Source organism: Embiotoca jacksoni, unplaced genomic scaffold, assembly GCF_022577435.1.
Source record: "Embiotoca jacksoni isolate LCO1_2020_lvr unplaced genomic scaffold, fEmbJac1.0.p SCAF_14, whole genome shotgun sequence".
Taxonomy (NCBI): Eukaryota; Metazoa; Chordata; class Actinopteri; family Embiotocidae; genus Embiotoca; species Embiotoca jacksoni.
In genome coordinates, this window is record NW_027185274.1 from 5,769,373 (window position 1) to 5,793,705 (window position 24,333).

Below are 24,333 nucleotides of genomic sequence, written 5' to 3' on the forward strand. Positions count from 1 at the left end.
GTAGGTAGTTACTTTATTAATCCCCAAGGGGACATTTTTTTAATTAGTTATTAGTCAGTTGGAGACTGTGAGAGGTAATCCTAAATGGGAGCTGGAAGGTGATGGTTGTTTTAGGTTTCGGTGACTAGCCTACAGCTCCACCAATCAATATTCCTATGTTTATAATGGATTAGATGTGCAACGTGAAATAAGTCGCTTATAGTGGCTACACTTAAGTGGTTAGTGCTATGGATACCTATTTACTATTCCCTCAGCTTTATGGCACATTTTAGCATCTTTCAGCTTATTGTTTTGGCATTGTAGCTCACAACTTTTCTGTTTTATTTCTTGCTCTCAGGTCTCATTGATTATTTTCAGCCTCAACAGGCCTTTATTGCCTCCGTTGACTGGGGGTCTGAAAAGTGAAGCCAACGCTGAAGTGTGAATTCCATCGTTAATTAGATATTAGGCCTCAAATTAAGGTATGTTTGGGGTTGTGTCTGGTTTAATTGAAATGCCTGCGCAGCAGTCAGGTTGTTGGTATCGGTGGGCGGGCGTGTTGTCCTCAGGGTTTCAGTCAGGTGACCCCCTCGCTCCTTCCAAGCTCCACCCTTAATGTCCAAATACTGTCACTATTGGCTCCAAAATACCAATATGGTAACTGCCACAGACTGGAGCTTCAAAACCAATGAGTGACGTCACGTTTGCGTGCCACTTTTATTGGATTTTATTATGAGATTATGGTCATTTTATTGTCCTGTGTATCCTGGAGTATAATCAGGGCTGAGCTCAATCGGTAAGAGAGTACTCTTTTAGCGCTTTCCCCCAAAAAATGTCTAATGTTTGCCACCAGCTGGTTCCCACATCGTTCATACAAACATCTTCAAAGCAAGAACGTGTGTGTATGAATGAACGTGTGTCACTGAGAGAGGTGTGTGTGTGTGTGTGTGTGTGTGTGTGTGTGTGTGTGTGTGGTGGTGGGGGGGATGGATTCCTACTATTCTGTTTGTGCTATGCTCAACACTTCCAGCATCTTTGTTTATAGCTCTCCTCTGCTCTTTTCACACAGAATTCACAAGAAAGACACACACATTAAACACATTGCTCTTGGCAGGCACAAGGGCACACACACACACACACACACACACACACACACACACACACACACGCACACGTACACACAGTCCCACACACACTGTGCTCTAAAACCCACCGCAGTGACCTTTCAGATGCAGATGGAACAGCAGCTTCCCTCCACTGCCAAAATGTCAACATCTTCTGCTCTCTCTCTGCTTCGAAGTAAAATCAAGTTGGCAGCAGGTTAGCCTTCATGTCTCCGCACATTGGCTAAACACACACACACACACACACACACACACACACACACACACACACGTGCGCGCACACACAATGTCGTGTGCAAAGTGTTCTCATTATTTGATTTGTTTAAGGCTATAAATTCCTAATGCAATTCACATAATTCACTCAAGAACACACAGCGCTCAGTCTGCACCGGCAAATGAAAGCAGAGCAGCACAATCTTATCTGTTTGCTTCTTCTCGAGTATGCTGTGAATTCTGGGGTTTATTGGAGTGAAGGAATGGAACGATGTGAGCATTTGTTTTGGGACTGAGCTCTGCCTGGAGGGTCACCGTAACTCTGCCAAGGGAAACTCAATCTGTGTCATCGCAATCTGGATAGTTATAAATCTCAAAGCCTGGGTCTAGCTGACCTGATAAATAATGTTTATTTGATTGCAGCTACACCTACACACCTAAAATATGACTCACACACTAACGCTGTCACTATCAGCTCGGAAACATATACACACAGCAAAAAGATAAGTCCAGCTACAGAAGATAAATCCAAGTTTTTTTTTCTCTTAAAGTATTCCAAATCAATCTGCCTGGAGCTTCCTGGAGGCGGGTATATTCCAGAAATAGGTCTCAGTAATAATAATAAAAGACATTTCATCCAAAAAAAATGATTTTCAAATAGGCGGTAACTGCATGGAAACAAAGGAAATCCCGTCACACTTGGCAGATGTTGGGATTGTTTATAAGAAAGTTCTGTCATTTTTGCAGTGCGGGCTCTCGTAAAAGTAATCAGTGGCATGTGTGGAGCGTCTCTCTGTATATTTGTACACTGCAACAGAATCTCAAACTTAACAAAAATAATTGCGATCACTCCAAAATCCTAAAGTTGTACAAAATAAATCTTTGCATCGCTTTAACTCGACGCGCACACGTTCATATTCTCGTATGCAGGTTCACGTACAAGAGCGCAACCCTGAGGGTGAGGAAGCTATTTATGGTGAAAGTGGGCAGAAAGTGTAAACACATGTCTGGCATCCTTTGAAAAGACAAATATTTCACCCCCCGTTCCTCCCCTTCATCTCTCGGAGGGATCCCCACCTCTCACCCCCCCCCCCCCCACTCTCTATACCCCTTCACCTTCCTCGCCCACCTCTACCATATCACATTTTCCCCCGTGCCATCGAGCCGAAGGGGGGAAACATAAATCACAGGACATGAAGGAGACAGGAGCTGAGAAACACACGCAACCGTCTGAGCAAATGTCCCTGAAACGGAGAGACATTTTGCAGCGGGCGGGGGGGGGGTCGAGGGGCTGGGTGTGTTTGTGTGGGCGCGTGGGAAGGAAAGTGACTGCTGCTGCTGATATCTTTGTGCCTTAAGAAACAACTTAAATCTCAGCATTAAGGCGCGCGTCACACTCGGAAAGTGGCACAGGGAAGATGTGGAGTTATGCTCGAGGCCCGGAGAACACGGCGACTACTCGGAGTTGGTGAACTACTGCGGGTCGTGTCACAAACCAGCTCAGTGCTTGTAGCGAAGAGGACAGACTGGTCAGGTTAAAGGGGCCAGTAAAGCATTTTTATTGGAAATGAACCAACAAACTATTCGCAAAAGCACGAGTGAGGAATGTGCATGTTGGTGTTAAAGGCAGAAAAAAATAAAAGTCAAACTAACATGAGACTGAAACAGAGACGATGGTATTTATGGCCTTGTTGGAGGCCTGGACAGGTGTCACCACTTTACCTGAACGATGCTCCACTGTTTGCAGCCACCTGAACTGATTTTACTCTGAAATGTCAACGTGTTAACCAGCTTTTCCACTCGACTTTAAACTGTGGATTTTCTGTTTCATGTAATGATCCACGGTTGATCCTTTTACTAGCAGTAAAATGTATTAAAGCAAAAAAAAATAAAAAAAATAAAATGTTTTTTTGACCCTCTGACTGATATATTATTATTCAATCATTACGTCATTAGATAATTAATAGTACCTGCAGGTGCTATTTTGAACTATTTTATATCCAGTTTTACATTCAGGGACAACATATTAACTTGAGGGGTAATCAGATGAGTACTGGGAGAGAAAAGAAGAAAAAAACAAAAGTTTTGATCTGCAAATCTGTTTTTGGTTTTTGGACTTTTTCTGTAATGGTTGATGTTTGGTGATATATTGGATCATTTGAACATTTATTGAAATGAAACCATATGAGAAGTTTAGGGAGAAAAGTAATTGTTTGGCGCAGCTGTCAACAACTCAGACATTGGAAATGCGATCTCGACTACACAAGATGTCAGATGGAGAAAAGAGGTTGGAAACCGCTGGTTTGATCAAACAATGTGCTGTGTCCCAAAAGGTTACCATGTTACCCTCTGTGTCAAATCGTCATCTTAAAAATAACTAAAGTTGGCAGATAAGTGTAGTGGATCGACTGGAATAGAACAAGAAAAAGGAAATACTCATTTAAAGAACAAGTACAAAATTATACTTAGTGCTAGATTAAATGTAAAAAAAAAAACAAAAAAAACTCATGAGTTGGCAACTTATTTGATTTGATTTAGTTTGACTAAAAATAGTATGTTTTGTATGATAAAGCTTATTTGAAAAGACATTGAGGAAGTGATTTTGTATATCATGACAGTTCATTGTGGTCACAAGCTCAAACATCAGCTTCTTTCCATCTGTAGTCAGCAGAATGAAATGGTTGTTTCTCTTTCTTTGTAACCATCTCAGGGAGGAAATTTCAAAACCAAAGGAAAAAAATAACTATAAACTCCCCTAATGAAACCTTCAACTTAAGAAGTTGAATGCCACGTGTGTGATAAAAAGATGCATAAATGCTGTTCCTCTTTTATCCACCAGAAGACAGAGGATGTTGTCTGACCACACGCTGGCCTCCTCACACCATTTGTGAATTATTTCTGCAGTGGTGGGGGACTTCCATAATATCCAAATCTGTGGAAAACGACTCAGTTCTGTGACTTGTTTTAATTCCATTATTCATATTCAATTAAATCTGTCCATATGTGGTCATGCTTATGAGTTTATATTGTATTTTTGTGCAGCTGTTTGCATTTTTCCCCTTGATTAATTCACCTAAATCAATTATTTGAAGATACATATTTACAAAAACTGGAAAAAGAAAAACAAGTATGCACCAAGAAATTCAATTTGATCTTACTGCCATGGAAAGCTGATGGCACAGTGCTGCTATTTTATTTTTTTTAGAGTTTGCTAGAGTTTAGCTTTAGGCAAATGAGAAAAGATAACTCAAAAGGAATTTGTCACTGTAATAGGTGATCTCTCATAAATCGTCCTCCGGGTCTGATCGGAGGGAGCTGGAACATACCAGCGCTGCCAGGCTCGCTGCCCCGGAGGAGGTCTCCCCCTAAACCAAACTAAACCCAAACCTCTGTGTGCTTGTTGCCTGTAGCTGGTCAGTATATGTGCGTTTGCCCCATGGTGGTGACATCTGCCCCATGGTGGTTACATCTGCGGTGTCACCGAAGCCAAAGTAAGCAGGCACGGAGAGGGAGGGGGGGGACAGAGAGAGAGAGAGATCACCAGCTTTGACTGGCATCAGGGTTGGCAGGGCTTTTGGCATCACCCTGCTCCTCCTCATTGCCTCCTTCTTGCACCCCTGAAGTGCACGCTTAATCCCTAAGCTCTATCCCCATTTAAAGACAGGGACATCATGCAAACCTGCCTGTCTGCATTGCATCTTAGCGCGCGAGCGCGCATGCACGCGCACACACACGCACACACACGCACACACACACACAGAGCTTTTTCCTGCAAACATAGAGGAAGAAATAGCTCAGCAGGGGGTTGAGCACTGCAGTGGCCTCAGCAGCAGACTGAAAATCTGTCTGTTGTTTTTCCTGCAGTCCTAAAACGTCTCCAGCGGCGGGCATGTGACGAGATAAGGAAGAGAAGGGACTTTTGCAGATGCTCATGCTCTACTAATGGGTTGTGAATCTGTGGCTGAATTGTCACACTCAAATACACACAGCGTGTGACTATGCCGTGTTTGTCTGACGAGGATCTGTAGAAGAAAAGTTTTAAATAGGATGTCGAATGTGTGTGTGTGTGTGTGCGCGAAGAATGCAGGAGTTGTACAGCGGGCTGATGCAGAGGCCTGCGGGGTACAGAGAGGTCTCATTTACTTCCATGTTTTAACTGTTGTTTTGCTTTTGAGGGATCTCCTCGCGTAATGATATCCAGCTCTCTTTATTCTGTAACTGCTGCTTAGAAATCCTAAAACAACTTTTTTTTTCTCTGACTACATACGGCTCTATGAGGCCACAACCTTGATTGTTTATAATCATGGTGATTCAAGACCTGCTGTTGCACTCATGGCCTGAAGACGTGATACCTGACACACACAGCCTTGTAGATACTGACCTCTAATGGGCAAAATATGAATCATATGAATCATATGAAATGTAGCAGTGACTTTAGGAAAACATTCCCAGAGACTATTTTTCAAACCTTCACATGAACAAGATTTGCTCTATGACAGTATCGGGTTCACGGAGCTGTAGTTCAATAAATGGTGAAGAGTGCTGCAATGAAAGCATTTGTAGAGCAGTTTTCATGGAAAAAGGTGCAGATATAAAAGCTGTGGATAAATGGAACAAAGATTTTTTTTTAAATAAGCTGATAAACCTGTAAATAAACAGAAATATTGAGGATTTTGAGAACTATAAAGACACAAGATGACATGGCATCTAAACTAAAACAGAAATTGTTCAGATTCTGCACTATAATTTGTGGACATTGTTAACTCGTTGGTCCGATTTCCTTGAGTTATTAACTTCATTTGAAGCAGGTGCTGATGACACTCAGGTGGATTTGATCTGCTTGTAAGAGGCTTGTAAAGTAAAAGTAAATCAACCTACAGGCATCGTGCACCTGTTATAAAAACGGCTGTGCCTCCAGTTTCCAGGTTGGTGACTAAGTTGCATTGTGATAGAGGGAAACAAATGAGGAAAAAAGGTATCAGATACTGTCAAAAGTTAATATTTTAAGGGGGCAGTGCCAGCACACTGCAGAAACTGGATCAGTTGTATCCAAAGTACGATCAGATAGACCAAAAGGGACCATCCAATCAGAAGTTCAAAACATCCAGCTGTCCACTCAGAAATGGAAAAATAACTTAATGACACACACCGAATTTGCTAAATAATGAAAGCAAGACCACAACGAGCAAAAGTCCTGTCAAACGAAGGCTGTCTAGTATGAGTTACATCTCTAAACCACGTCTCAGGGGGGGGAGAACGAGTCCAAAGCCCTGACAGCATTTCGCGTGACTGGAACAAGTCGTATTTACTGTTGAAGTTTTACCAGTAACAGAGGGGTGTATGTAAGGAGAGGAACAGGAGAGAGACTGATACTGCAGTGTATCAAACCCACAGTGGAACGTGGTGCCGGAAGATTCATGTCCGGGAGAGTAATTTGCTTCCTCTGGAGTTGGACACCCGCACTGAATCTGCTCCACCAAGACCGAGGAGAAGTAACACTCCATTGTTCGGAGACATGCTCCGACCTCTGGTTTGCATGTTTGTCAAGACGGATTCACCGAAGCACACCTCAAAGCTTTACAAGAGCTACTTAACACTAAACAAGAACAGGAAGTGCTGACTGTGATGGACTATTGTTCCTCTCGAGCCAGCGGACCAAAAAAAACACATTGAACAGTTTGGAGGCCACATGAGAAAACCAGGCAACCCCGACATCACAAGAAGCTCTTTGAATTATTGTCAAATTGTGCTGGAATAACGTAAGTTATTATGGTTTGGACAAACCTGTTGAGGAAAAGGGAACGAAGCAATTACTGGACTGGATTACTGGAAGTTTTTCAAAATTATAACTTTTAACTCAAATTGTTTAGCAGATATTATTTGTTATGAAGAGAGGGAAATAAATCCAACACAAATCCAAAAGAGAAGTATATTCACAATTGCTGTGAACTTGTGAAGCCCATAGTATGTTTTGAGCAGGATCTAAGTGGCCCAATGCTTCTATACTGTGCTCGTATATTGTGTTTGTGAGGACCACAAATCGGTGTATGACGATAAACTACTTCAGTAACTCCAACACTACAAATACCCGAATGCAGTTTTGTTGTCCTCCTGTAGAGGGCAACGTTGAGCCACAGCGTCTCCTTTATCGTCCAGAAGTAGAAGAAAACCGCTGACGTATTTCCGGGTTTATGCTGACGCGTCCCTCTTCTCCCGATTTCACCGACGTGTCAAAGTCTTCTTCCAGAGCCGAGTAGCAGACATGGCACCCAAAGGCAGCAACAAGCAGCAGTCGGAGGAAGACCTGCTCCTCCAGGACTTCAGCAGGAATCTGTCGGCGAAGTCCACCGCTTTGTTTTACGGGAATGCGCTCATCGTCTCCGCCATCCCCATCTGTGAGTACCGGGAGACCCGAGCAGCGAGCCGCCGCTGAGCAGCTCCGCGAGCACCGATTCAGTTGAGGAGGAAACAAATCAAATAAAAAAAATAAAAATTAAAAAAAGGGAGAAAACTGAGCTGAAAGACGAGTTTGTCTGAGCAGCTGCTCCGAAATGTAACGCCACGTGGTCATTAAAAGACACGAGAGAACAATAACACGCTGGAGTCTAAGTAGTGACGTTGAAAGTGTAAAGGCACATTAGGAGGGATAAGCGAGGTGGTCAGGAACATAATGTAATATAATACAAGTCTTACCGTCCAACCTCAGGTCCTTCATCTGACCGGTGCTCTTCTGTCTTTTCAGGGCTGTTCTGGAGGATCTGGCACATGGACCTGGTCCAGTCTGCGGTTCTGTACGCGGTGATGACCCTGGTCAGCACGTACTTGGTCGCTTTCGCCTACAAAAACGTCAAGTTTGTGCTCAAACACAAGTAAGAAGGATAATAAACGCACTACTACACATCTGTCCCGCACAGCTGGCCGTTTCTCCGTCCTGGTGGTTCAGGGTGCAATTTGCGCGTCACGCGATAGTTCTCCAAAGTTTGAGTCAACGTGACTAATAATGCAGCATTAACTGGATAAAACGTTGAAACACCGTCATGCTCTCGGCTGCGATGCAATTTGAACTTATGCCAAACTGAAACTCATTTAATCTTCTGAACTACGAACAGTTTCTGGGTGTTGTTTTTTTTTTTTTGCCTTCACATTTTCTTTTACATTTTTCTCTGCACCGGCACATCCTGCACCTCCTACGGAAATATCACAATCGTGGTTAGAAGTAGGGAGAACTCGGTGTGTTTTGTGCAGAAGAGCAGATTTACAATGTCATGAGTCCCAAAGAAACATAAAATCTATATGTGCAACATTTTTTTCAAGTGCCCACACGTGTTATCAATACGAGGCTGAGCAGGAGCGTCTCCGCCTGCTATACATGTTGAAATATTGACTCTTTTTTTTTATATAAGCTCTACAAACCTCCGTCTTCTTCTGTTCAGTTCAAGCCTGTCAGCAGGTTGTGAAGTTTAAAGGGTTAAAGCCTTTTTTTTTTTAATTGTTGGTAGATTACCGTTTACAGAACTGTGTTTCAAAGTACGGTTCAGAGTTCTGATGTTGAACTTCCCCTCTTCATCCTCCAGAGTTGCCCAGAAGCGCGAGGACGCCGTTTCCAAGGAGGTAACCAGGAAGCTGTCCGAGGCAGACAACCGCAAGATGTCGCGCAAGGAGAAAGACGAGAGGTAACAACGCGCATCAACATTTGCGAAGTGGTGCGTGCGTGCGGGCTGCAGCGTTTCTGAACTGACATGCGGGCAGCGTCCCGAAACTTAAGTCTGTGTAATGATGGTACACGGTAATGAACAGGAGTAACCTTCAGGGTTTGTTTTTTTTTTCCTCTCGGTCACCAGGATCCTGTGGAAGAAGAACGAGGTCGCCGACTACGAGGCCACCACCTTCTCCATCTTCTACAACAACACTCTCTTCCTGGTCCTCGTCATTGTCGCCTCCTTCTTCCTGCTCAAGAACTTCAACCCCACCGTGTATCCTTTCAATCACGCCGCGCGTGTCGCTAAAGCACCGATTGCATGTGGGATTTATCAGAAGTAAAAGACGTCGCATAACTCTTCTTCAACCACGAAGGCTTTCTGAAGAAGAGTTGGGCTTTTTTTTTTAATGGTGATGGACTTCCACTGAAACTCGCTGTTTGTGGATGTGCTCAAAGTTAATAATGGGTTCATCAGTCAGGTCAGACATTAAGGGCGTCTGCACGAGTGTATTCAAGTTTGAAATATGTGATCCGTTTTGTTGCTATGAGCGAGTTGTCATGCACCGTCTTGATTTTGCGTTTTAACCTTAACCCACTTCTTCCCAGCAACTACATCCTCTCCATCAGTGCCTCCTCAGGACTCATCGCTCTGCTATCGACAGGCTCCAAGTAAAGGACGAAGATAATGGGGGGGGGGGGATCGGAGGGAGGAAGTGGGGGATTTAAAGGAAAAAAGGGTCCACAGTATTTTGTTTTTCATTTAAATTAGGAATGGGGCTTACGATGGGATTGAAATATCACATTTCAACTTCATGAAATTCATGATCAAATATCTGGAGGTTTTTTTTCTCCAGGTATCATCTGTTTTTTGTAACAAATAAAGCAACCAGGTTTACTCCTCCTCTGTTGTTTTAAATGTGTGCGCGCCATTCTTTCTTCCGAGCCTTTTAACGGAAAGATACGATGATTTTAAGTTTAATAATCCGTTTAATAATATTCATCCATCAGACCTAACCAACAACACACTCATGTTTCCATTGGCGATGCATTTATTTATAACCACATGTTCATATAGACTATTTACAGAGAAACCACTGTTCAGGAGAGGAAACGATACACGGATGGTTTGCATGTCGCACACAAAAAAAAACAACAAAGAAACTCGACCCTCAAGTCCGTTTCATCCACACATCATGTTGTAGGAAACAACATTGATCTGTAGTATAGAGGACATCACATCGTCACTGATTCTGGTTGGATTCATACAAAAACAGAAAATGTCGGGGGGGGGGGAGTTGATGTGACATTGCACGATTTCTATATAATCTCAAATCAATTAGTTACAAATCAGCCAAAAGATGAATCGCATGTTGCTTTGTTCCATTTTGGCCTTTAAATGTTTCCCAGGATGTGAGAAGTCAATGAAGAAAAAAAAAAAGTGCTCAGACAGATAAATGTCCAGTTTGCTTAAAATCTTACATTATGAGTTCATAAATGACATTAATCAACACCCAGAAAACTATTGGACTGCTTGTTTTGAGTATAACAAAGTCCAGTACTTGTCTGAGGTAATTGTTTGCTTTCGCACGACTCTAAACTAAAGCTAACACTTTGTGAAGAGAATGGCTGGTTTGAGGAGAAGATACTTCACCACATTAAAGAATCAGATTCACCATGTTGTGGCTGAACTGTTGCAGGACATAGACGGGTGAACCGGCTGGAGCACATCAATCAATACAGAACAAATGACAGTTTAAGGAATTGTTTCCTTCACGTCACAACTTTCGGTTCAGTCAAAATGAGACGGTAGACTAGACAATCTAAATATATAATCTATGATCTGCATAAATATTCTATGATTTCAAACACCGTTTACCAACTAGTAACAAAGGACATCCCTGAATGTATTCCTGGTGCGGGACTCAAGTCAAGGCACTCTGCCGGGTCCAACACCGACTCACACTGATGGGCAACTTGTCGACTTGTGCACAAACTTGTAGTAGAGTGCTGCTTGAAAGCTGGTGAGTTTTCTATATTTCTGTAAAAACATGTCCTAAAACTTTCATCAGATTTTCACACAGGTCCTGAATGTAGAGAGAGAGACAACCTCATTAAATGAGATGTGAGCAAATATGCAGAGTTGTTAATTGAGGAAAACTATCAAATTTGACATCTGTGATGGCTTTCAGTCTCTGGCGTGACTACTTGTGCAGCAAGAACTGCAACGAGGTGCAGGTGAAGCTAACAGTCATTGAATTTCCTCCATTTGTACACAATCTGTCTGAATGTGGATTGGTGAAGTCTAAACTCTTTAGAGATGGTTTTTGTAATCTCTTCCAGCCTGATGAACATCAACAATTATTTTTTTCTGAACTCCTCTGTTTGTGCCATGAGACACTTCCACAAACACGTCGTGAAGTTCAGATTCCTGCTCTTGAAATAAAACGGTGTCCACTCACACCTGATTAGCGTCCCACTGATTGAAAACACCCGACTCCAATTTCACCTTCAAATCAACTGGTAAAAGTATGTGGCCCTCTGGCACTCACAGATATGTAATGTTGGATCATTTCCCTCAATAAATAAATGACCAAGTGTAATATATTTGATAAATTTGATCTATTTTCATATTTTCCTGATTGTTTAAGTGTGTTTTCTTTACCTTCTTTTAGGACTTGTGTGAAAATCTGATGATGTTTGAGTTCATATTTATGCAGAGATGTAGAAAACTAAAGGTTTCAGAAACTTTTAAGCACCACTGCACATCAGGAGTGAAAGTGACCGAAAATGTGGAGCAAACATTCACTGACTGTTTATCACTTATATGCAGACCGAGGGGGAGTAATAAGAAATATGGATTGTTTTCTTATTTTTTTTTTTTTTTGCATATGGGCAGCTATTTGCATCACGATGACTAAGTGCAGGTCCATGTCTAGTCATCATCCAGACTTCTTAAAATAAACTCGGGAGCCAGAGGCAGCTTGTTTCATTCCAGCGTGTTTTGCGGCATTTTTGGCAAAACCGTAGCTGGTTGTAATCCACTGACATTTCCTTGGATTACAATATGGAGGGCGTCTGTGCGACAAGTCAACAAATGAGCGCCAAAAACAAGACAGTGAGTCAGCGGGAACCTGGCCAACATTTCTGCTGATCTCAGTGATGGCTTGTTTTCCAGATGAAACACAACACAAAGGCGACAACCATGAACTGTTGAGAGTGGATCCACCTGGTCAGAGATAGAGACTGAAGGTGAAGTCATTAATCAACATTTGAACTCATCATTTATGTCTCATAACAGAAAGTCCTTTTTGAACAGTTCAAACATTATGACTACAAAATTGACTTCACGATGCAGAAACAATAGAACAAACTGACCCTTGTTTCTTATAAATAGTTTGACGTACCTCTCAGGAGACAGAAATTAATTCTGTGACAGTGTACAGTCAGGCTGGAGGAGGAGGAGGAGGATGGGATGAAGAGTGACTCAAACACTGCAACTGATGCAGTGATACTGCAGAGGAGCAACAAAATAACTATTTACATCGTATTTATATATAAATATAAATTTATATATATATATTTATTTATTTTTTATATATTTATTTATTTATATATTTATTTATAAATATATATATATAAATATATATATATATATATATAAGCCATACAGTACAGTGAAGTCCTCATATGCAAGACAGGCGTCTAGGTGGTTTTGCTTATGGTACAAGGTATGCCTTAACATTTTATGTACATTTAACATCCTAAAAACAAAAACAATATTTCAAAATAAATTTCATATTTATTAGCTACTCTATAATAAATAATGTAATCTTTGCCACATCCCAAACACCTTGCTTATACGCCATATTGTTCCATTAACAAGCAGTTTTTGCAGTTATTCTTATCACGACCACACCAGAGGTCAGTCCCTCTTTTGTGTTGTAGATGCATTATAAGTCCATATCTTCAAGGCTCTTTGAAGCAATCAGCGATGCACGTTCAGTTCACAGGCAGAAATGAGTGTCTCCGTCATGAATGTAAACTCAGAAAAGTAGTACACTCTTTTTTTGTTTTTGTTTTTTTTTGCAAAGCAACATTTCTCTCCTTTATAACTTTTGTGAAGCAGAGCAGCAGGTCTTGAAAGCAACCACACGGGGGGGCAACATGCTTCACCCTCTCCTCCAACAGAGTCCCATTCGCACCGGTATTTAATATCCCACAATCATCTGCTTCCCTGGGGTCACAGACAGTCAACAAGCTTGCAGTATTTGTAATCGCACTCTTTTCTGTTGATTAATGAAGTGCTTTGTCAAAAAGAAGCAAGAGGCACACTGTAGCAGGGAAACATGCATGTATCTGTTAATACGCTCTGGATCTGCTGCCTATCATATCTACTGAATACTATTTTGTACTACTTTAAATATGGGACTGAATACATCTGGTAGCTAGTTAATTCAAGCTAATACGTTTGTTGAGGCCTCATTCATATTCATAAAGCTGTTTCTACGAAGCATGAGCACGTCACCTTGTCACTGCTAAACCCCCCATTTCATGGGAAGACAGTTTAAACCATGACTTGAGCGTGTACCTTTGACAAAGGAGAGTTTCAAACTCTTATGTTAATATTGTTTGCTGCACTACATAGCAATTTAACGACGTGACTAAATGACTGGGGGTGTTCGGCATGCAGCTGAGGCTCCTTCATGTCCACTTTCAAAGGGTGCCTCTAAGTTTGAAGTCATTGATGCATTAAGTGGTGGTACAGTGGTTCTCTTAGATTAAATATGTGCTCAAATGAAATGACTCAGGAGTTGAAGTCTGAACTTTAAATAGGAGGGCTCGAGGGTCCGGGGCATCGGCTGAGCTGAGAGGATGTGGGCAGCAAAATTGAATAAGGAATATAAGTGTCTCACTGCTATCAAGGTGCCCTTGAGCAAGGCACTTTCACTTTCCTGCATTGCTGTGTCCATGTACCAGCTGGAAGTGAGTGTGACGTTGGACATCTATCTCTAAACATTGGATAGCTGTAGTTACATACCTCGGTGTCTAAGTGAGGGTTAATTGAAGTTCAAAATAAGATCCCTGGATGGAGTTGAACTGGGACGTAGTGCTCTAAATGACATCAGCATGACACTGAATGTAAAGTTTAACACGGGCTGCTCTAAGCTCTGCATAGTTACATCTGTGTGGGCTGCTGCTAAATGGGGTAACACCTTGATCGGGGAGCGCAAGGTTTTGGACTAAGTTACATTTGAGGCTGCAAAAAGCTGAGTTTGTTAAGCGTCTCTTGGCTGATCTGGACTGCACCTGAGATGAACCTGGTAGAGCTCAAACAGACAGAGTTATGCAACGCTGCACTTCAGCAAGGATGTCTGTTCCAGGCTGAAGTGGGCTGAAGCTGGGTGGGACCCAAGAAGAGAACCTCGGACATGAACACGGAACGGAGGGTCCAAGGTAGCAGTATGGTTTAGAAGGAAGGTACAGCTGACCTCTTGGTGGTCCACCAGCTTGGTCTATGATCGATAGTCCTTCTTACTGTACGGTCTGTTGCCCAGGATGTGGTCGATCTCTGACACTATATGAGAGGTCATCTTAGGAAGGACCTGGGCAAGAGAGGGAGAAAAGGATTAACTGTGCGTGAAAGAAGTGAGACATACTGGTCAGGGAGGCCAACAGAAATCAGGGAAGTCTAAACACATTTACATAAATACCCCATTTCTATAAAGCCGATTTTTAGCGATTTGAAAAACAAGCTGCTACATGAGGCTTGTTTCACCAAAGCCTCCTCTGGGTTTAGTTTTTTTCATGTCGTTTATCTTGTGTAAAGATTAAATTAATCTGACCCGAATCCTTGGGGTTCTGATGTTCAGGTACCTGTTCTTGTGCTTATTTACTTGTATATTTTTGTGACGTAGCCTACGTGTTGATTTGCATACAGAGCGGGGAAGTGAGATCCGATCTAAAGTAGTCACGAGGACGCATGTGGAGACGCCTGAAATGCCCAGTGGGAACACATAACTTAAGCTGGCCTCTTGTGATCTGATCTCACCCGGAGGCCTTTTGTTGATGCAAGGTGGAAACAGCCTTATAGACTTGGGGCAGAGTTTGGATCGAGAAATCAATAGAAGTGGAGGATGCAGATGAGGAAACACACTTTTAAAACAGGAGAGTGGGTGCATGTGTGTGTGGTTTTGCACCTGTATGGCCCCCAGGTTCTCAGTGAGTTGTTCAGGGTTGGATGTTCCCAGAAGTACTGAGCTCACGCCTTCATTTCTTAGACACCATGCTGGACACAATGAGAAACAGGAGATGATATTCACTAAATGCCCACTTGATGGCACACAAATATTGTTCAACAACAGACCACAAATATAACGGATCTTTTAGCATCCACCTTTACTTTTACTCCCTGAATGCATATAACAATTTAGCACAAGTAGAGAGCGACGTGTTTGTTCTCCAAATAGTAAACGGTACATCACTAGCAGCTATTCTACTGGTGCATGATACTCCAGTATAAAGCTCAAGTAGATTTGAACATTCTGCGTTTTCATACGTCAGTGGAAAGCTGGACCCACAAGACAAATAATAATCAAACGCAGAAATTGTAAGAAGAGTGATGTGACTTTGGTCACGTTTTACATTATACAGGCTCCTGTCTCACAGCCCTGAGCGGTATCGCTTCCAAAGCCTCGCTTTAAGCAGCTTCCACAGTATCTGTTGTCAGACGGGAAAAGTCTTACCCACAGCCAGCTGAGGCAAGGTGCAGCCCAGCTTCTCTGCGATGTGGTTGAGCTCTTTCAGCTTGGCTTGTTGCTTCCTCCCATCCTCACTTACTATTTTCTCCTTCAGCCACTGATAGGACTGGAGGGAGAGAGGAGGAGACAGGGATTGAATGAACGAGCAAGAAAGGAGTAGATGTTATGAGGAAGCTCGATTAGATGAAGAAACACGAAATACTGGAGGCAGATCACACAGGCGAAAGGTACATATAGAGTATTATAACCGGGGTAGACTCGTGAGGTAAGTGAGAAGAAAAAGGCGTCAAGAGCAGGAGGCTGTGAGAAATGATGAACAGTTGACACTCCAGGCCTGTTATACACTTTGAAATTATTGAACTGACTGAACAGACATTTTGCTAAAGTGCTATTGCCACAACTTCATTTAATCATAATCAAAACTATAGACAATGTGTATTGATCTGTTTCTTCAACACGGATCAGGGCCACAGGCAGACTCATTGGGATGTGCTCGGGATTCATAGCGCGACCTTGAACGTTTATTATGTTTGAAACCACTCACAAACCACTCCCTGTTACTGCAGTTCAATAAAACCTCAGCTTTTCCTTTCAGATTTTTGTATAGATTTTAAACAAGCTGTGTCCCCCTGGTTTCAGTTTTTAGGTTAAGCTAAACACACACATGAGACTGGCATTCTCATCTAAGAAAGCGGATTTACCAAAATATTCTTTTGCACATTACTGCACATGGTTTGATGGAGAAATTCTCTTAAAATTATTTTGTAATGTGTGCTGTAATTGTCTGCAGGTGTGCTGGAGTTGTGGGTGGAGCCACCAGATGCATCTAATCACAATAATCAAGAGGTTTACAGATACTCAGATCTGCCATCTCCACGCTGCGATGTCATTACCGTATCACAGTCAGCGCTACAACGGTCCAACCTGACATATGCTCAGTGCTTTTGCTCGTTTTGGATTTTGCTCTGACTAACTTGACTCTCCATCTCTTCCTAGTGCTGCTATCCCTGACTCAGCGTCTGCTTCATCTCAACTGTGTTTCACATGTAATCCCATGAGTTTCACATAGGGAAAGGTTAGGGTTTCACATGAGAAAATACATGGGGGTCACATGTTATCCCATGAGTTTCAAATGGATATCTACGTGGCCTTCACATATTAACACCATGAAAATGTTCCAAAACAACATACTTCCTATGGGCAAATACATATTTCACATGTGCAAAATGTGCTATTTCCCATTTTCCCATTTGAAGTTTTACATGTGAAAAATCACGTTTATGTTGTATCAAGTTTGTTTTTGCGCATATTAAATTCATGTAGTTTTTTTTGTAAGTGAAAGAAGTTGAAGTTAAAAATAAAAATGTTTCTGTCTACATCCATTAATGTTTTACCTGTCTTAGACCAAGTCTGTTACTAATAGAAATCCACTTCTTTAAAGAGTTTTCTACAAATGAGTTTCTGTATCTTGAAAGATGAAAGAATGAAAAAAATGAATCCTGATTCTATCATTTTTTTACACAATTTAATTTACGGTGCAGTAAAAAGAAGGAATACGTTTAGGTAATAACTGCAATGGCAAATTTTCCGCTTGCACAAACAAAAGATTTGAAGCACCCATTAAGATTCAAGAAAAAATGATTCAGTAAGAAGGACAGAAATGCAGAGATCACTAGGTTGGAAATATCAGTGTAATTCATGATTATCTAACAAAGGACATTAAAGTCTGGTTACATTTAATTAATAATAATAAAAAAAAAATTACAACAACCTGCAGTCTCAGCAACTAAGTGGTCTCAATGTCTCAATTATCTCGTGCTTTAAAATCCATCTACACTGATGTAAGTGGGAAGTTATGGGTCATTGCTTTTACTCCAATTCTCATTTAATATTGGGAACAGAGCAGGTAACTCTCAGGCTTACCTTCATGGAGGCCCTGGAAGATTCAGGAATGCCATTTTCATATTTGCCTGTGATGATGCCACACGCCAGCGGTGACCACGTCATCGCCCCAACTCCTGTCACCATGGAGACCGAAGGGAGTTAAACAGGAGGAGTTTTAGTAAGACGTGTCGGAGGGAGAGGTGTGAACAAAATGTGCGAGAACAGTGCGAGGAAAAGTGAAAATGTATGAGACGATGAAAGAGAGAGAAAGATTAAAACTCAGAGGGAATAAGCAACAGAGATTATTTTCAAAGCTAATTCAGGACTGCAGGGTGTTTGTCCAAAAACTTTCCTGGACGTGTGGAGAGAGGGGTGACATTTAATCAGTAGACATGCCTGTGATGGATTACGTACACACAAACGCAGAGAATACTTGCCTATCTTATGGTAAAGTTCAGGCAGCTGCACCTCTACTTTCTCCCTCTGGAAGAGATGGTACTCCGCCTGCTCACACACTGGAGGGATCAGATTAAACTGTCTTGCCACGGAGTATGCCTCCTACAGATAAGAGAGAGAATTGGTGGTCAATTAAGATGAGGGAAATGGCATTATAACCCTTTTCTGATTTATTTCCTGTGTCTCATGAAGTGTATTTGACATAAAAGTGAATGTGGGATTTTTCTGGTGAGAAAATAAGAGTGAAGAAAAAGAACGGTGGTTTGCCGGAGCAGCAGCACAGGTTAGACGTGACAAAGTCAGGGCAGAGATGAAAGAGGGAGGGTGTTAATCAGCTTGTGGGAGCCTGGCACAAATTTAAAAGCACAGCTCACAGTAAGTCAGCCAATCAATATTCCATATCACGACTCTCTGACGCATCATAGTCAAATTCCCTTAAATATCTCTGTGCCTTCTTATCTATTCTTTCCATATGTAGCCCATATGAACACATGCCACAGGAAGCACACAAATATATGCGCGCACGCAGGTACACACACACACACACACACACACACACACACACACACACACGCGCGCTAGCTGCAATTGTTGCTTCTTTAAACCCCCTTTTATGTTGTTGATTTCCTGCTGTGAAACAAATGTTGGGATGAGTGCATGGTAGGAGGGGGAAGCTATTCAGCGTAACACGGATAATGCCGGTGCCATCACTCAACTTACAAATGACCAGTTGCCCTTCTGTGCTGCAACCCGTGACATGCTCCTCCGGCCTGTGTGTGTGTGTGTGTGTGGCCATGCGTGCGCCTGCGTGTGTGTACTGTACCGCAGCCTCGTCACATACACCGAGAGGCTGTGTTTACCCCCCCGCCCGCCCGCCCTTTCATTATTGATGCTATCTAAATTACACAGCTTTCATCTGGGCTTGTGCTCTACAAAGATATCTGCTGCCTTTCACCGTGATTACAGAGAGAGGATGTCACCACATTGCACTGTGCTGAGAGGGAGGGTGACAAAGAGACCAAATGAGATAAGAGAGAGCAGGATGGGTGTTAGGTCCTCGAATGTCACTTAAGGCACGTGTTCATTCACATGTAGTCATTAAAATTAGCAAGAGATGAAATGTGAAGTAGACGGTTTCTGACGGGAAGAGGAAATAAAGTCGGAGAAAACCAGCGAGCCCAGTGTGAACACTTCCTAGAAAAGCCTGCTTCCCCTCTAACATTAACTCCAGTCACTCTGCTTTCGGCTCTTGCGTTATTCTCTTTGTTTGAACACTGTGAATATGCATGAGCTAAGCCGTGTTCAAGATGGAACAAGATAATGAGCTGCTAAAATGCATCCTATAGTTGTTGAGCTGTAGAAATCAGGTCGACTCTTCATAATTAGTGTATTTATAGGGGGGGGGTTTAACATTTTTTTTAATATGGATCGCTCGATCAACCATTTCTGTTTTTGTTTTTGCCAATTGAAGTGTCTCTCATCAGTTATTCTTTTTAGTGAGTTATGAAATGTAATTTGTCAATATAGCATGAAACGTTCACAAAACACTGTATTAGAAATATAAAAAATTGTATTCCTCACTTTTGATCCACTGAACAGAGTTTAATTAGTTTATGTCACAGTGCTGCACTCCATTCGTGCAAAACAGGAGCAGTTTTGAAACTTGTTAATAGATAAAAGCACTCATGTTACTCTTGTGTTGTAGAAACAAATGTGTTCAGCTCAATCAAGGGCGACATTTTCTACTACATGAAAAAAAAATTATGTGAACGTGTCACTTAATCCATTTGAAAATTTGTTCTACCTCATTTCAGTGATCAATACTTCCATAAAAAAGGTCCCACAGAAATTATACTAAAAGCTCTTGGCTGCTTACCATGATCTCCATGGCCGTCCACCGAGACGTCCCCCAGTACATCGCCATGCCCTGGTTTATCACATAGGTCATGGCTCGAACAATTTCTGGAGAGAAATGCACATCACATCACATCATTTCCTTTGGCTGCAACAATGAACAATTTATTAATTCATTCCACCATATACAGTGCTAGAAACAGATAAAACAGCAGTATAATAAAGTAACTATGTGAAATATTATTGATGTACTGCAAGGGGACATTATCAGAGATTATATTAAAACCACACAGACTTCATTTAAAATGAACCAAAAGACATTTTTAAACAAGAAAAATGAAGACATGAATGAAACCCAGAAAACAAACAGTCAAACAAAAATAAGAGAGACAAACATCGAGAAAGCTTGCCTTTGTAAACACACTCACTAATCTAAAAGCAGTCAGACGTCTGGAAATCAGAAATACTAATAAAATGATAAGACAAAATCTGAGATAAATGATGGCCTTGAAATAACTACAACTTCATTTTCTTCCAGCTTTATGATGAACTGATGAGAAAAAAATATTTGCGGAGGCCATCCGCCTCGTCAAGTCTCTCTTACCTGCTGACGGCTCATCATCACCCATCTCTAATGACTCCGGGGACAACCTAACAAGCTCACATACTCAAGCCCCTCTGATCACATTCAAGCGGCTGCATTTTTAATGATGCAATTAGCTCCAACACTGCTGACTGTGCCAGCCAACGGCAGTCAGAGCCAACAAAAACTCAGATTAGGTTGTCATTAAGGTTATTCATCATCGCCCCGCGCTCGCTCAAATTATAGTGCAATCGTTCACTGTGGCAGGACTCTTGTATTTCACTCTGCATAACTGGTTCTTGGCAAGACAGCTGATTGTGTGGGATACGAAGGTTGAAAAGGAAAGAAAAAGATTAGCGACAGAATTTTTAAAACGAAGAGATGGAGGAAAAGTTGAGACAAGAAAAAAAAAAAAAAAAATCAAGAGGACACAAAAATACTTTTTGTTTTCCCTTCAGTTTGTAAGTGATAATTAACAACCTGAAACACAAATGCCCTACTCAATAGCATGCTGCCAAGGGAAATAACACAGTATTGAGACAAGTAAACAATTCAAGTTCTGTCCTTTGCATACTGCAGCTGTCCTCCCCGTCCCTCTCCCTGCCCTCCTGACATCCACTCTCTGCTTTCAGCAACATGCTGTGCTCACATTTACTGCAGCCTGCCTCAATTTCCGGCCAATATAACACGAGAGAGTGCAAAACAAGTCTGAGGAAGGAAGAGCAATAGATCTAACAGCTGAAGGAATTAAATAGGAAATGAACCACAGAGTTTGTCGGACAATCGAACTCCATAAAAAAGGAAAGTAAAAAGAAAAGTCAGTAGTCAAGGTCTTTTGTGTGTGTGTGTGTGTGTGTGTGTGTGTGTGTGTGTGTGTATACGCAATATCAGGTCCTACACAACTGCACCAAAAAGTTTCCACAGTATACAGTTTGTCAGACTTAAACATAGACTGTATATAAACGTAGTTTTCAGGTCTGAAAGATGAGGCCAGTGCAGAAGTGCCTTAAACTGCAACATCAGCGAGTGCAGCTCGGACTAAGGTTCTCTATAAATTCCCATTCAATCATTCGCTAAAGTCACTCCTCTTTATGTGTTTTCTGGTGGTCAATTTGAAAATAATCCCGTCATTAATTAGATATTGAGCCTTAAAAAGCGGTATGTTTGGGGGTGTGTCTGTTTGACTGACAGGCCTGTGAAGCAGTCAGGTTTCGGTGGGTATAGCCATCGGTGGGCGGGGCATAGTTTCCTCATATTACCAATTCTCCCCAGCTTGTTCAAATGTGGTCACTTCTGGCTCTGAAATAGCAAGATGGCAACGACCGATATCCAAACTCGAGGCTTCACAACAGCAGTTCACACACCAGTCAGTGACGCCACGGTTGGTTGCTGCATGGACGTATAATAATACCTGGCAACATCCCTTCAACTTGCTTAATGTAATGGCAAAGTAAAAAAAAGAAAAAAAATCAATGACATATATTTCATACAAAGTATTAAACATATATATTGGCCAGAGCCTACTTTACATAAAGTACAGCGTCCTTATGGACAAGCTGGCAGCACTAATTAATAAGGTACTGAGAGAAACCACCACCATTAACAGTACACAATAACCCTCCAGAAACTGAATTTGATTTCAACAACAACCACTGCACAGTCCAAAAAAAACACATCAATCCCAAAAGAGTTGTACAAATGCTGTTTTACATATTTTCTCATTTTATTATTTGTGACAAATGCACACACTCAAAATCTGTAGCATCTAAACAGTTTATCATGATGACAGGGAGTTGATTTAAGGGTAGCTCACTTCAACGATGATGAGGAGAAACTCAGCCCACAGATCAATCAAACACTGATTAAATACTGTGTAAGATCAAACCCAGCCGTGAGAGAACATAACATGCAACCACTAAATTTTAAAAGCATGGTTAACCCTAAACATGGAGAAAACAGTTTCCGTCACCAGCTTTTGGCCTCCGTGAGGCCAACTTCAGTGCCTCCTTTGATCCACAGACTCCAACACAGAGCTGACCCAGAGACATTACAAACCTTCCTTATATCTGTTATCAGGGCAAGATACGAGATGGGGCCTCACTGTCCACCTTGGAAGAGACACTACAACTGATACTGGGGACAGCCAGGATGACTGTCTGCTGGCCCCCCAGTGACTCAATCAGAACTACGAACCATGCAAAGGAAATTAAGTTTAAAAATATTAGAGCCACATCAAAAGACACTCTGGATCATTTTCATCTAAAACAAGACTTAATAGGCCCTGTGAAACTGTATTGGTGGACAAATAGTCGGGTTGGATTGTGTTATAATGCTTTTCAATAGTCTCTGACTTGAGTAAAGTAAGTTAAGTAACATCACACATCTGAAAGTCAGACACTATGACCTCAGGAGAAAGTGTCTATTGGATTGGATTGGATAGTGTTGGATAGAAGCCGACTCACCCTCCATGGGAGTATTGGTGTCTGGCCGGTTGGCAAAAACTACATCTACATATTCCAGCTGCATCCTTTGTAGAGAGCCTTTCAGACCTGAGAGACAGAGAGATGTGCGGTCAGACGTAGTCACCAAATTGACAACAACTGTGCCGGGGGAAATAAAATCACTTGTTAAAGAAAACCTTGATTTGATTTAGTAATAAGTTGGGTTTTTTTTCAGTTTGTGTGTTTGCATGCCTTACCTTCAATAATGTGTTTCCTTGACAGTCCTCTCTCCGTCTCGGCTCTGATGAGATCAAACAAAAACAAAAAAAAACCAATCATAAACTGTACATTTGTTTGTGTGCACAGATTCATTTCTTTTAGCCATTAATTCACTTTTGAGTCTTAAAAAATATAAATTTAAAGTTGCACATTTTATTTAACATACAAGATGGCAGAAATATATTAAACTAATTTCTGGCTCTTCATCGTGTGGAATCGTTTTAGCTGCTTTTGTGGGTGAATAAAATAAACAGTAGATCGAAATGTACATTTCAGACTGTTTTATGTAAGTGGGTCAGCTCACTCTCAACCGTTTAGCGTCATTATGCATCTGAACTCTGCAGGAGAGAGACGGAGGACTGAATCTTCCTTACTCAGAAACGAGCGCAGAACTTCTTCCTTATCACCAGACCCAGTTGGACAGTCTCTGCCTGACAGCCTCTGTATGTGTGTGTGTGTGTGTGTGTGTGTGTGTGATATAAAATACATGTCTTTATCCCCTCTCCTGTCTCTCTTTAGACTCAGCAGAGGAATTTGCTCTTCCGCTGAGTGTTACTAACTGTGACGTGATGTTTCTCAGGGTGTTAACAGAGAAAAAAAAAACAGAAACAAAAATTATCTTTGGTGTTGAGAGGCTGAATTTAAAACTCTTTATTAAATATATTATTTTACAAAATAACAAGAGACAAAAGGGCATAATATTAATGTCTTAATGTCTAATGTTTCATATTTGTGACTATGAAGTGATTTCATAAATAGTTTATTTTTGTAGGTTTTTGAGTGACTCAGCTGAAATGCTTTTTTTTTTTTTTTTTTAATCTATCTGCACAAACTGAAGTTAGATCCACTTCAAGAGTTTTTTAAATAACATTTCAGTTTATGTGCCCATGTGTGTGATGACTGTTTTGTGTTACCCGTAAGCAGGGATATGGAGCCATGACAGTTTTGGCAGTAATACACCAAGAACTGTATTTTTACCACAAGAGCAAAGAAGACGTTTAGAAATAAATTCAATACATTTGTTAGTCTTGGAGTACGAATGCAATGTATTTTCAGGGGAAAC

At 41.5% G+C, this 24,333-nt stretch overlaps 2 protein-coding genes across 3 annotated transcripts in view; one reads left to right on the top strand and one right to left on the bottom strand.

The window, feature by feature from the left end:
* The first annotated feature begins 7,503 nt into the window (after nucleotides 1–7,503).
* ssr3 (signal sequence receptor, gamma) lies at nucleotides 7,504–9,916 on the top strand. Its single transcript, XM_069147593.1, has 5 exons — nucleotides 7,504–7,711; nucleotides 8,059–8,185; nucleotides 8,891–8,989; nucleotides 9,158–9,289; nucleotides 9,622–9,916. The coding sequence occupies exons 1-5, from the start codon at nucleotides 7,579–7,581 to the stop codon at nucleotides 9,686–9,688; spliced, it is 558 nt and encodes a 185-aa protein (XP_069003694.1). The 5' UTR covers nucleotides 7,504–7,578; the 3' UTR covers nucleotides 9,689–9,916.
* Nucleotides 9,917–10,041: 125 nt separating this feature from the next.
* Nucleotides 10,042–24,333, bottom strand: part of kcnab1a (potassium voltage-gated channel subfamily A regulatory beta subunit 1a) — a 104,091-nt gene continuing 89,799 nt past the window's right edge. For both annotated transcript variants that reach the window (XM_069147592.1, XM_069147591.1), the window contains exons 7-14: nucleotides 23,249–23,292; nucleotides 23,013–23,099; nucleotides 19,990–20,075; nucleotides 18,095–18,215; nucleotides 17,697–17,791; nucleotides 15,759–15,879; nucleotides 15,213–15,301; nucleotides 10,042–14,618 (exon numbers count right to left, since the gene is read on the bottom strand). In XM_069147592.1, coding sequence (XP_069003693.1) covers nucleotides 14,529–14,618; nucleotides 15,213–15,301; nucleotides 15,759–15,879; nucleotides 17,697–17,791; nucleotides 18,095–18,215; nucleotides 19,990–20,075; nucleotides 23,013–23,099; nucleotides 23,249–23,292 — 733 coding nt within the window. In that variant the 3' untranslated portion in view covers nucleotides 10,042–14,528. The remainder of the gene's footprint in view (nucleotides 14,619–15,212; nucleotides 15,302–15,758; nucleotides 15,880–17,696; nucleotides 17,792–18,094; nucleotides 18,216–19,989; nucleotides 20,076–23,012; nucleotides 23,100–23,248; nucleotides 23,293–24,333) is intronic.

Excerpts from the sequence above, each read along its gene's own strand:
- ssr3 (XM_069147593.1), top strand. The coding sequence starts at position 7,579 with ATGGCACCCAAAGGCAGCAACAAGCAGCAGTCGGAGGAAGACCTGCTC. Across the intron at positions 8,186-8,890 it reads AAGTTTGTGCTCAAACACAA|AGTTGCCCAGAAGCGCGAGG; the intron begins GTAAGAAGGATA and ends TTCATCCTCCAG. Across the intron at positions 9,290-9,621 it reads AAGAACTTCAACCCCACCGT|CAACTACATCCTCTCCATCA; the intron begins GTATCCTTTCAA and ends ACTTCTTCCCAG.